We start from the raw sequence: 13,357 nt of genomic DNA, 5'->3' as shown, positions 1-13,357 counted from the left end.
GGACTGCTGTAGGCTGGACAAGGTCAATTCACAAGAGTTCTCTTGCTCATGCACAGCATGGACACCCTCGCTGAAATTTCAAGCTGGTTCAAAGTTCAGAAACTTGACCACTTTGTTCTTTCACCAGAGTGAGTCAGTTTGCAATCAAACAAACCAAAAACATTTTTCCAGATAAAATGGAAACTTCTGCTGCATCTTCTGCCTCTCAGAAGGCTGACGTGGTGCTATTCTAAGTCTGGTGCTCATTAGGGACCCAATGCAATGCCTAGTGGCGTCTGCATTTAGTACGGGCTTGCTCCCTTCTCAGTCTCATCATTTGGGAGATTTAATTTGATTTATTTCTTTCTGGTTTTAGTTTACTGAATATTTGTCTAGCTGTTATTTGGGGAACGCTGAAATGTTATTTGGAGGCACAGCTTGGTCTAGATTGCTCAACACAGTGAGACGTAGGTGGGTCCATCTCCTTTTGGAGCAGAGTCACCAGTTGCCTTCTCTTTACAGTCTTGACGTATGAGGGGGAAAAAAAAGATCTCTTCAGACCGGCAAAGATACCTACTTTTGAAGTTGGCATGAATTTTTATAAGGTGTTTTCTTTCAGCAGTTCCCCCGTGGTATTTGTTTCCTAAGAACTTGTACTTCACTTCTACTGGAAAACACTGATAAAGAAAAAGCAGCCCAAGGCAGTAGGTGCGGTTTTGCTCTCAGCTGTTCTTGGTTCCATGTCAGTGGAAATTTTGGTCATCTTTTTGGCTGGTTGAACTTTCACAACTCTTTCCTCTTCTCTACAATGCTGTAACTGGGCAAGAGCATCCTTGTAGTGTGTTTTCTGTAACCATTTTGCTGTTGCCCGGGTACTGCACTTCGAGACATAATGAGCAGAAAATAGTATTTTAGAGTAACCTAATTCCTAGAAACTAAAGCAGATTTATAAATAAGTATATTTCTGCAGAGACCATCTCAAAGACCTGCGAGCTAAAGAAATGTGCTCCCATTAAGCAATACATTTGCGATCTAACCACGCAAGTACATAGCTTTCTAAATTGTCATTTTTCTGTTAGTCTAACCTTCAAATCTAACTGACAGACGTTCGTTAAAAAAAAAACCAAACAACAAGATCCCAAACCACTTCCAGTTCCTTTGGCTCCAATCTACTGCGATTTCTTTCACCAACATTCCTTTAAAAATATCTGTAATCTATTATGAATGCATCACTTTTTATACTCATGTATCCATTCCATATTTAGTCTCACCACATCTCCATAGAATGCTTTCAGATAATTTGAGAATTCTAGAATTGGTGCTTTACCAGTACTCAAAGGGTTTTATGTTTTATTTTATTACGTAATGCATTTAATGTCTTATTTACTCACTACAATGCACATTATTAGCTATGTTCATCTGAATATCTATATGCGACTTCCATTCACTTACATATGCCTTAACAGCAATTGCAATAAATAGCCATTTCTTGTATATTAAAAATGTATATACAAATTAGAATCTTTAATTTTATAATTTATTAAATTCAAATGTCCGTGTTCTTTTGCAAAGTTTTTTACTTTTCCCTGTGCTTTTTTCATTTGAGCAGCCTTAAGCAGAGATGCTGGGGGAGGAGAAAACGGCATGTTCAGACTGGAAACCAATTTAATTTCTAGAATTTATCTTAATGAATTGGGATGCACTTTATGCCAAAGTCCTACATCCTTGCTACAACATCCATTATCCAAAGCCAAATAGCACAAAGTCACTGGACCAAAACCTCAGCTGATAACTAAATGGATATTTAATCAAATTCACTCATACCTGCTAGAAGCTCTCATCCTTTACATTTGGCTGAAATCCAACCTAGACCATATATCTTCCCCTTAAAATGCTCAGTTCTTTGGGCTTCTATTCAGGACTGATGAGCAAAAATTCACTTTGCATGTCCTATTGATAAAGTAATTGCTTCATTTCATTAAATTCTTTTGCGTACATTTTCCTGCCACATCCTGCACACTCGTAGCCAGGTTTCCTTTAGAGCATAATTGAATCTCTCCCGTCTAATTGAATTTTGTTGCTTGAGGATTTGAAAGATCCCTGCTTACCTTGATTATTCATTTAGCACCACGCAGTGCATTGAAGTCCAACATGTTCTTTAATCAGGTAATGAGCCACATAGGCATTTTCAATACAGAAAAGCTATTTACTTATTTAAATGCCGTGATAAAACAGTGAAGCGGGCAAAATCTGGGTTTCAGTGACTGTGAAAACTGATATAGTATCTAGTTTACAGCTGTGACAAGTGTTGTGTTTAATTGGCTATTGCTTTCCCAGCCCAAAGATCTGGAGATTCTGGTAGTGGCCATGGGAAGGGATCTCATGTCCTTACTCCAGACATGAGAAACATCCCTCATGGGGTTAAATACGTCCAAGGGGAAGTATTGTGGTCATCCCCTTGGCCCTGCTGGGTCTGCCAGTGCTTCAGAAAGCCCGTGACACCTTAATAGCCACACGTCTCTTTCTCCAGGTGTATTTGAGGATGGAAGCAGGTACCTGCCATGGGGCTGGATGTGGGTCAGCTAGGATCTCATTGCAGATAAGTTCCTTCTAGGAAGTCTGGTGCTGCAAGGAGTGCAGGATCACAGCAGCTTAAACACCGCTGAGCATGTCACTAGCTGAGATCGATTTACCCAGCTCAGTGTGTGCATTAAAGCAGCAGCTCTCTGGCAGTGGAAGGAAAAGAAACATTATCCTAAAACACAGAAGCTGCAGAGAGGATGCTCTATCTTGTTCACATAGACAATGTCTGTACAGTATCCTATTGCTGTGGCACCTGTGAACAACCTGGTTCCTGAACATGAAGCCCTGTCTGGCTCCTTGCACGCCCACAAAAACAACCTCCCATGTACGATGCACGGGCAGCAACCTATGCCAAAACCATGCATTGCACTGTATAATGGGTCTGAACATTTGCAGGCTCTGTCTTCTGTGCCTGAGGAGCCCATCCTGAAGAGATGCTGAAGGGACACCCCCCTGACTTCATGGGAGCCACTACTTTGACCTTGGGAGAAATAAAATTGGCCCGTGCACAGCTGGGACTGTAAGGGGGCTGGTGCTGGGGGATCGGCTTTTTTGATATACAGCATGAGTTAATCTACGGTAAGTGCATACACTCTTCTTTCTCATGTGCAAGGAGATCCCTTACTCGTGCACAGGCAGCCACAGGTGCTGCAGGATTACCTGGGCAGGGGCAACTTCTTCAACACAGACAGGAGAAATAGTTAAGGGATGAAGTTTTCTAGCAGAAACCCTCCAAACCCACTTGCAATCCCACTAATGCCAGTGAGAGGTAGCTTGGGCTGAGCAAGGAGCCTGAGCTGGTAAACTAGAGCCTCCCTGAGCAAATATTCCTGTCCTGGAGGAGGGACTTAGAGCCTGGTGGTGCAGAAATAAGCAAAGAGAACCAGAGAATCTCACAGTTGGTTCTGCTGAGCACTCTCTAAACAAAAAAAAAAGAAAGAAAAAGAAAAGTAGTTAAAGGAGGAGTTCCAGGCCAGGAAAGTAGTCAGGTTATTCACAATTATACCAGGCAGAATGTAGTTTCTTCAAACTGCTGTGTTCTGACTGCTGCTTCATAGCTGGGAGGGCACAGCTTGGTTTGTACCCATCCACCCACCTTAGGGGTTTCAAAGGGGCTGAATGTCTGGAAACCCTAACAGAGCTGTGCCTGCGTGCATTGATCCCCTGTGCGCTCTCTCCCTATATCAGTCCCACAACCCTTCAACAATCCTCCCTTCAAAAAAAAAGCTTTCCAAAGCTGCGCAGGAACCAAAGCACCAGGGCCACAGAACCACAGCAAGTGCAAGTGCACTTGGAGAAAAACTCATTACAGCAAGAACCGAAGCAGGATGACACAGGTAGGAGAAACCTCATACTAGTTAATCTGCTGGGTTTTATACTTCATCAGCAGAGTGCTCCCACCAGCCTTACATGATGAAATTGCACTTTGCATCCATCTTACCATGAGCAGCACTTGGATTCCCAGCAGGCTGGTGACTGAGGACCCACTCAAGGTACTTTCCTCTCCAGATGCACAGTTTCTAGTTGAGTTACCACTAGATGGTGGCACGGCACAAGAAGTACGGTTATGAAACAGCTGCTGGCCTTTGTGATCAGGGTGAAAAAAAAAATCTCTTGCTCGGATGAGAAGGTCTCACCGCCCCGACATTGCAGGAAGGACCAAATGGGGTAAAACCCGCTCAGCTCAGCTCCCACCAGTGTGTGAACATATTTGAAGATGCTTTTCAAAGCATGTTTAAAGAACAAGCATGAAGCCTGGAGGAGGGAGAGACAGTAGCAGCAGTGGAAAAATGAAGCCATGATCAGCCTTGCCACCCAAACCACAGAAGACAGTTCAGAAATTAAATTATGTTCTGGCAGTTCTGTTTCTTAGGGCACCAAAGCACAACTGATGACAAAAAGTTCAGAGGTTACTAACACTGCAGGGTTTTCCATTGATGGTTACCCTTAACTGGTCTTGCAATTTTTTTTTTGTTTGATCAGGCAAAGCACTTTGATAGAAGAATGCAATAAATTTAGGAAGAGAAACCTGTCTTGGGTGAGCTGGCAGCTTGGATTAACAGCCAAATGCTGAGCAGTTTGTAACAAATCATTTATGCGGCATAGAATGGATCTGTTCCCATTCGCAAATGACTGGGCTGCCCCTGCAGTTGTTCATGATCAAAGAATCTCTTTAGCCCTCAAAGCAGTTTACAGCAGGTTTATTTAATTGTTTGGGTCCTTTGTGAGCTGTGGGACGGCTTCCACAATAAAACTGGTCTCTGTATTTAAAGGATGAACATCCCAGAGCCTGAAAAATGAAAGCCAGACTTCTGTGCAGGTGAAATCTTCAGAGCAAAGGGAAGAAAATGCAGCTTTCCCTTGAGCTGAGCAGCCACCCACTCCTCTGCACGGTGTGTTTGTACTCTAACCTTACATCTTGTTACGTGTCATACCTAACGGCACAGCTCACTGCTTCCCATGGTTTGGTTTTCTCCGATTTTCCAGCCGCTGCTGGTGTCCTTGAGCCACCCTGTTGGGTTTTGGCTTCAGGCAGCTGCTGCGAGCGACTCCACACCCCAAGCTGATGGTGGCACAGGGGTTCTCCACAGGACCCTGGGTGGAAGCAAGGTTTCCAATGATGGTAGCACAGTGTCCTCACCAAGCCCAGCCATGATCATCACTCAGCTTCCCAACCTCTTTGTGGGGCATGTCCAGAAGAGTCAAACCAGCATCTGCATTCAGGCATTTCATTAGGTTCTCGATGTGCATTTCTGTGATCTGAAGTGCTATATGGAAAAATGCACACGTGCAACCCTACAATGTAACCGTTTGCAGAATAGTAATAATAGAAAAATATTTGTATTATTTCAAATAAATATTCTGGACTGGTTTCTCAGGGCAAGTCGCCAGGAGCAGCCACCACAATTTACACTTCCCGAGACTTCAGGGTTCTTGAAAACAAGTCCACGCCAGCACCGAGCTCTGCCAGCCACAGGCAGCCAGCGCCGATGAGAGCCAGGCTGATGAACCCAGGACCCTGGCATGTCCGAGAAACTCCCAGCAAAGACTCCCTGGAGTCATTTTCCAAGCTTAATTGAAATCCCAAGCGGACTGAGTGCTTAAATCACTCCGAGCCTTTTCAAAGCCTCCCGGGAAGGACTCCACCTGTTTTCCCAGCCGGATGGAGAGCTCAGCTCCTACCAACAAGCCTTGTGGGCTGCGCTAACCCAGTCCTTTGCAACCAGTTCCTGGCTTGCAAAAGACCAAGAAATACCTGGCAATTTCCAGAAAAATCTGTGTGCATCAATTACAGTGTTTGTACAAGAAGCTGCCACCAGTTACCATGTGAGCTGCAGTCAAGGCAACAGCTGTGGGTGCGACATTTCTAACCCAGCTCTGTCTAGTTAATACGAAAACAGCTCATTAATGTTTCACGGGAGTATCTTCACTGTGTACTGCATCGGCTGCACACCAGGTTAACAGGCTAAGGGATGCAATTAGAGAACAGAAATAATCTGAAATCTGGCACAGATCGGGTCAACCTGTTTTCTATTCCTGAACTTTAATGACAAACCTGCAAGAGAGGAGAGGCTGCTCCCTGCACTGAGGCTTGGAGGAGCTCAGGGTCACGCTAACCCCTGTACTGTCCCCAGCAAGAGCTAACACTAACGCAAAGCCCAGGATTAATGCCACGCCCTTCCTGATGTTTTTAGATACCAGCTTGCAGCACGGGAGCAGGATGGAAATATCATCCAATCGTGCAACAGTCATAATATTTGCTAGTTTACCCAAAAGCCTCGTTTCTGCAGGCAGGACAACATCCGCGGGCCGACGGCTGCTTCTCTGTGGTGCTGTTTCCTTTGGGTACTGTGGCTGCTCCAGGAGGAGGAGAGGGCAGGGAAAAGCAGAGGTGAGAGCTGCCAAGCAGGGTAAAAACTGCTTAATGGAAGGGTTGAAAAAAGAGTGGATTTACAGTGCTACTGCTTACAGAGACAGCTTGAAACTGGCACCGTAAATGTCCCTTGGAGACCTCGTAATCAGAAAGTGAAGGGAATGGACCTTCAGTTTAGTATCTTTTTGACCCCATTTTGCAGCAGGCACAGTATCCTGGTGCAGGAGCTCAAAACGGAGATTTCTTTCAAACAGGGATTTTGCTACCGGAGCCCAGAACTCAGCTGTGCCACTGCAGGCATGAGCAGAGCAGCAATGCAACATCACTGAGTTGTCACCAGGTCTGACCTGCAGTCATCTGTCCAGGTCTACAACAGCCGCCCTGCTCCTTGCTACCCGTGCGGTTATTGGTTTCACCTCTTTGTCCAGATTCATTATTTTGGAAAGCATAAGATGAGAATTCCCCTTCGTTCAGATAAATATTCCTTGCAATATCCCTAAGCAAAAGTTATTTATGAAGCAGCCTTGTCAATGCTCGTGCCCCACCAGACATCATCCCACAGCCTCCGTTCGGCCTTAAGACTGTTTTTCCTGAGAATATCCAAAATGCAAACTGATTTTGGTATCCATTTAGGGCTCTCAAAGATTCACTGGTTTGTTTATCTAAGCATCAACAAGCTTCAAAGAAGCCCAAAGGAGAGCTGCGGGTTACACTTGCGCAACTCCGCTGAGCTGGTGGAATACCAGGCTCTCCCCAGAACTGGCAGCATTCAGAAAAAAAACCCTTACAAACATAAAACTAAACAAAAATTAACCCTACTGCATTTCGTTCTCAATCCATTTCAACACTCAATGAAGCCTTGCAGAACTAATAACTCGTGTTTTCCTCAGCAGCTCGGACACCGCCACTGTTGCTGGGGTTTTTTTTACAGTTAATCCCAGTTGGTTACTGGTTTCGTGCACCAAGGAATGCTGGTTCACCGTGCTCTCTCAGGGGAGTATAAATACAGGAGACCAGGATAGTTTAACTAGAGCCGTCCTCAGAAGTGCTTGGAAGAAACCTACAGGCAATGTTGTGAAGAAGCAAACAAGCAATCCAAGGTGCAACTCTTTTCTCTTTTAATTAACGCTTTTGAGCAACCACTTGATGAAAGGGAAAACCAAATGGCTGTGTCTGAGGTAAAAAAAAAAAAAGGTATTGCTGTAAATTGTATTTAGTTGATAATAGGTACTTTTTAAGCTGTATCTGGTATTTTTGTGTTTATATTTAAATTTCCATATCATCAAGAATGTAAAAAAAAAGATGATAGAGAACAAATAATTTATACTGGGGTTACCTGGATAATTCCAGTAATGATTTGGATAAATATCTTCAGTCTAGGATTTCTGCTTTTCTCTCCATCCCTCCCAGTGGCTCAGGGCAGGTGGTATGGGGAGAGCAAGGTTCAGAAATGCCATCACGCTCCCATCCTTGGTCACACAGGGATGTCGTGCGGCATGGCCATTCCCTGGCAATGAATAGAAGCTGTTGAGGGTCCCTTGGAGGACAGTGCTGGAAAATAAGAGCAAAAGGAAGATACTGCTGCAAATCGACTATTCACCTCCCTTCCCAACATGATGCTGCAAGAGAGGCTATGAGAAGGACACTGGAGTTAGACTAGAGCTGCAATCCGTTTGCAGCATGTTAATAAACCAGAAAACAATGACAAACCCCTGCTGCCCAGAGACCCGTGAGGTTGGACGCGGCTGGTTCTCCCGGCAAAGCGATTTGCGGTAACGCGTTTGTGTGGCCTCGCTCCCCGGGCACCAGCTCAGCGAGACACAAAGAGGGCTGATGTTGCATCTCTCCCCAAAGGCAGCAAGGAGAGAGGGGTTAGAGGAGCAGATCCCAGGGAGGGACACGGCTGCTGATGCTTTTGTGGGGTTGGCGGCTGCTGCGTCTTTGTGATGGACGCACGGCTCAGGTCCCTTGCGGCTGCCCGCGCAAAACGGGGAGTGGGGAGAGAGGATGATGGTGACCATGATGCTGCGAGCATCTCCTGCTCTCTTGGGCAGGATCTGGTGAAGCGACATGGATTTGCTCGCAGAACAAGACAGAGGAGGAGTGCAAGCAGCCCAAAATCTAAGGATTTAGCAACAAAACGTGATGCTACTACAGCTTCTTTTCACACCCCCCCACCCAAAAGCAGAGGCAGCCCCTCCTGCCGCACCGCACTCACATTTCACGCGGGGAAATACAAGAAGGCAGTGGAGCAGCAGGGATTTGCCACGGCCCTGACTCCCCGGTGCCCGTTTGCTGTCCTGGTGCCACATGGCATTTGTCAGCCGCGCGCTCCCAGGCAGGGCAGGCAGCCAGCGGGTTATATTTAGCAACAGCAACAAAACAGGCAGCCAAATCAGCTGACTGGAGGCAGGGAGCCTGATGCACGGGTTAGTTTTAGACAGCACGCGTTCTGGACTGAAAACAGGGAGGGGAGAGAGCCAGGGAGAAACAGAGGAGCTGAAAGCCGCCTGTCCCTCCACACCAGGCAGCAGCGCAGGTAAGGGGAGGGCATCACAGAAGCTGGGGTCCCAGCCTGGGCTGCACCCCAAATATTGCTGGGAAGGACCCAGGGTGGCCACGGCCGGGGATGCTCAGGTGTGGCTGGGAGGGGAGGCTGCAGGGCAGCAGGCTCGTGCTTTCAGGGGCTGCTGGATGCCAGCAGGCAGGTGGGAAGGTGCCCCCGGCACAGAGCCCGGGGCAAAGGGGATTGCATCTGGGCTGGAACCAATCCACCCCGGCGGAAGAGTTTCACTGTAAATAGGTAATTTAATTTCCTTCCGGAGGAAGGACACATTAACGGGATTGAAGTTAATGATTAGCACTATCATCGGTTAACATGACATGCCTGTGCCTGTTACCTGGAGCATCCGTCTGTCCCCCTCGACACCAGGGTCGGAGAGGGCCTGGAAGCTGACGCTGCCCAGCTCCTGCCAGGGGGTGGGAGGAAAAGCAGAAGAGCGAGCTGCCCTCTTCATGCTTAAAGGAATGAGAAGAAAAGAGCAGACAGAGTAAAGAAAGGGAAATAGAAAGGCCGTAAGGTTTAAAACAAGCGTCTCCTGTTCTCAGCTCAGCAAATCCCACCTTGGCTGACTTTACCTGTAGCACCTGAGATGAAAACCAGTAAAAGCCAGTAGCAGCTGGGGGAAGCACGGACACCCCGTCAGCTCTGCCCTGAGCTCGGCACGAGCTGCTCACTTGTGCGCTGTATGTGATCTGCAGCTTCACAGAGGGGTTCAACAAAGCCAGATTTATTTCCAGCAATGACAACGAAGGCATTAAAATAGCTAGCAAAGCACTTTTGTGTATAATCACACAACAAAGCTATATTGTGTAGGCAGATTATTCACATACAAATTCTACTGGGGGGTAGAGTGTAAAAAAAAAAAAAAGAAATGGGATTTGGCTATGTGGTCATTCCACAGAAGGGAAGATAAGCAAAGCACATGGGAGAGTATTTAGAGAGATAAAAAAAAAATCGGTACTGCTAGCAAATGCTGCAATATGAAATAGTTGTGAAAAAACATTTACCTGACTCACGGAGCAGTTTGATGAAAATCCATTCTAAAAAGAATTGAGGATAATTATTTTAATGCAATGAACATTAATTAAATCCCTTTGACTTTATGGAAGCATTCAGGGAAGGACCTACCAATCCATAATTAGCTTTATTGTGGAATCATAGAGTGGTTTGAGTGGGGACCTTAAAGATCATCTAGCTCCAAGTCAGCCGCAGAGACAAAAATTGTAGATTATCACCTACAGCTTCTAGAAAGATCAGCTGTAATGTCACTTTGTTTATCTGATACTCCCCACGAGGGTAGGTGAGCTCCTCTCCTGTCAGCTCCTGCCTGTTTGGACACAACGCGAAGGCAGAGCCACGTTACAGTGAACAGACCAGTGGAGTATTTAATAGGTCCCTTGCTGCTACAAGCCACACAGAGCACCTGCACCATGCTACTTTAGCTGCTGATGCCTTGCATTGCTTCAGAAGGGAGCACTTTTGCTGATCTCTTTAACGAACCTTTTATTTTCTACTGCACTTTATCACTTGGCTTCTTTTATATTTACTGGCTTTTTATGCAACCATGGAAATAAAAGTACCGTCAGCAAAGTTTTAAAATGCAGTTTCTGAAAACACTGCTGTTTGCCATAAGAAAGCAACGGGTGGCTTAGGTAGCAGGGACATTACAGAAACAAGCCCCCTTGTTTCTGGCTTTCACTTGCTGATCGTGTCTGGTCTGTACCTTGCAGCCATGGCACCTCGGATAAGGCTGAGTCTCTCAAAGCCTCTCCCGACAATACGCGAAACCCACGAGGAAGCGATGGAAGATTCAAGCAACAACTTGAAGCGTGCTGGAGGCACTGCAGCCAGGCCAGATCTCTACTCCAGCGATGATTACATTCAATCTATCTGCCACCTCGCCAGACCCACCTTCCCTGCTCTTCCTGAAAGCAGCCAGAAGGTTCAGGACAGAAAAAGCCTGAAGATCCTTGAAGACAGATCATGGTCTCCATTCCTTGTGGAGACGCGGCAGGAATTGTCAAAATGTAAGTTGACCAATTTAATGTCAAATGTGGTGCCACTGGGAAAAGTCGCCCCTGCAGAAGCCAACTTCTGGTCCAGAGAGGACCCTCTGGCACAGATTTACACCAACACAGGAAAGCTCTGCCCCTCCAAGGCTTCTTTGTATGGTAAAAGCTCCAGCACAGGTTACTCACAGTCCAACTCTTCCCCCTCCAAGTGTGAACTTCATCTCCCAGCCACAAAAGCAGCCGCCACAGGAAAATCCAGTTTGCCACGAGTGTTCAGTTTTCCAAGGCTTCCCTCCCCAAGACCAGTGCAGAAAGAAGCAGTCTGCTCAGAGCTGAAGTATCTCAGAAGAGATGAGGGAGCAGTTTTAGGGAGTAACCACAGTGAGGAAGAAAATGGCCCTGTGGTCATTACCGGTGAAGAGCTATCACCGTGCTTAGCCAGAGGGAAGTTGGTAGAAAACCCAGTCTTGCCCCGCTCTGCAGGAAGTCTGTTCCATGCAGTAGGTGCTGATGAAAAAGAAGAGAGAGAAACTTCTCACTGTGGTAAAAAATTAATGGGTGATGCCCACACTAAGCAGAGATACTCAGAGTGCTTCAGAGCAGCTAAAAAAGCCACGATCCACAATTGGGTTTCAGCACACAGATGCATCTGGAAAGAAACAAGAGTAAAAGCTTGTTTGCTCCCAGCCATTGCTGAAGTGTGAAGAACTAGCTGCTCAGAAGTAGCTGCTCAGAATAATTTTATTCGCAAGAAACAGTCACACTGTGCTCTAGAAGCTCTCCCTGGAGTCCTTACACAGAAAACATGGCTTGAATGTGCATGCAAGTCAGGCAGACATTTGTGAGCCATCATATCCCTCATCAGTGGGCAAAGGGACAATTCAGAGCCTCATTCACTAAGGAAACAGCAACTAATTCTCATTTTAGAAAGGCAACAGTTCATAAAGCATCTCTATCCCCACCCCCTATGGCCTAGAACTGCCTCGAGCAAGGAGAAGAGTTGGAAAGAATGCGAACCCATCTGTTCTGGAGGAGAAGAGATCTGGGGGAACATCAAACTATCACTGTTTTCCAGCAAATGCCAAGCAGCCAAATGTTGCTCACATCTGGGTACAGTTATTCTGAAAGGAACATTTCGACTGGTGCTTGGACAGCACTAAGCATGCTCCCTCTGACATATCTATGTAATAGGACACCCATTATAGATCACTGTGTCAACACCAGAATACCACTTATAGGTCACCTGTCAATGTAATAGCGTAAAGAAATAGTTTTAAAAAAACATGAGAAGTCTTTTATGAGGATTTCCTAAGGGCAACGTGGAGAATGTTACAACTCCTGGTGGGGATATGCCCTTTGCTTACCCTGGCACGACTCTGTTACCTTTACTCCTTGATTTCCCCTTGGCAGGAGGAGAGCTAGGAGCCCTGGTGGGCATTGCCATGCGTGCTGAGGCTGCCCCAGGGCATCAACAACTTGCAGTGCCAGCTGTAAGAAAATCAGATATCGCTCTGGTCTCTGCACTGTCACACCCATAGCAACCAGGCTGCACATCATGAGCACCAAGAGCTTGCTGCTTGGGTGCAGAAGCCTCGTGAGCTCGCGCAGAGCTCTGCAGCAGGACAAAGAGCAGCTTTGGCTGAGGGGCAGCCTGGGGATGCTGGGCTGGCATTCATGGGACCTGAATGTAAAAGAAGCATTGCTGGATTTCAGTCTCTGTGTGTGCTTTTGCATTCTCACCTACCTGACCTGCTAATGATGCTGCTCTTTGCCCAGCGCTGTGCAACTGAAACATGGAAAAAACACATGTGCATGTTACAACCATATCTAAAACAATTCAGTTGATGTTATCATTACATGGGATGTCTGTAGGAAAAGGCGTGTTTCTGCTTTGCTGTAAGAACCTGGCCTGGTGTGGTGAGCACGCACCCAGGTCGTGCCTTGTTGTTGCGCGGAGACATCATCTCCATCCAGAGAAACTGTCTCTCATTGGCACTTTCTCCTGCAGTCAGAACAATCTCACATACCTGCGTCTGGTACCGCAATCCCTGCAGCCAGCCAAGAGAAGTAGGTGAGAAAACTACAAAGCAATATGAGCATAATCATTATTAATGCTACTAGGAATAAATCTTTTGGCACAGAGGAGAGCAGAGGGACCAGGCTGTTTGTTCAACTGCAGCTAAAATGGGAAATACCATTGCAAAGCTGCAATTATAAAAGTGCTCACAAGTGATTTCTAAACCACCCTCGAGCAGATTAAATCAGAAGGCAACTTCTGCTCAGTACCAACGTGAGCGTAAATCTGCTCGAGGATCAAAAGGTGAGCATATTTGAGTTTCTCATTCT

General features: G+C 46.3%; 1 protein-coding gene across 2 annotated transcripts; it reads left to right on the top strand.

The window, feature by feature from the left end:
* Positions 1-7,477: 7,477 nt before the first annotated feature.
* LOC138727076 (uncharacterized) lies at positions 7,478-12,340 on the top strand. 2 transcript variants are annotated; one of them, XM_069869236.1, is made up of 2 exons: positions 7,478-7,614; positions 10,730-12,340. In XM_069869236.1, exon 2 carries the CDS (start codon positions 10,732-10,734, stop codon positions 11,713-11,715), a length of 984 nt encoding a protein of 327 aa, XP_069725337.1. In that variant the 5' UTR covers positions 7,478-7,614; positions 10,730-10,731; the 3' UTR covers positions 11,716-12,340. The 2 variants fall into 2 exon arrangements, with proteins under 2 accessions (XP_069725337.1, XP_069725336.1); XM_069869235.1 differs by lacking the exon at positions 7,478-7,614 and adding an exon at positions 8,824-8,975.
* Positions 12,341-13,357: the final 1,017 nt, after the last annotated feature.

This window comes from Phaenicophaeus curvirostris, chromosome 15 (genome assembly GCF_032191515.1).
Source record: "Phaenicophaeus curvirostris isolate KB17595 chromosome 15, BPBGC_Pcur_1.0, whole genome shotgun sequence".
Taxonomy (NCBI): domain Eukaryota; kingdom Metazoa; phylum Chordata; class Aves; order Cuculiformes; family Cuculidae; genus Phaenicophaeus; species Phaenicophaeus curvirostris.
Note: the sequence above shows the minus strand (reverse complement) of the source record. Positions and strands in the feature narration are given on the sequence as shown.

Bases quoted from the DNA above. Each gene is read 5' to 3' on its own strand.
- LOC138727076 (XM_069869235.1), top strand. From the start codon at position 8,858: ATGCACGGGTTAGTTTTAGACAGCACGCGTTCTGGACTGAAAACAGGG. The intron at 8,976-10,729 runs GTAAGGGGAGGG...TGTACCTTGCAG, and splicing joins CACACCAGGCAGCAGCGCAG to CCATGGCACCTCGGATAAGG.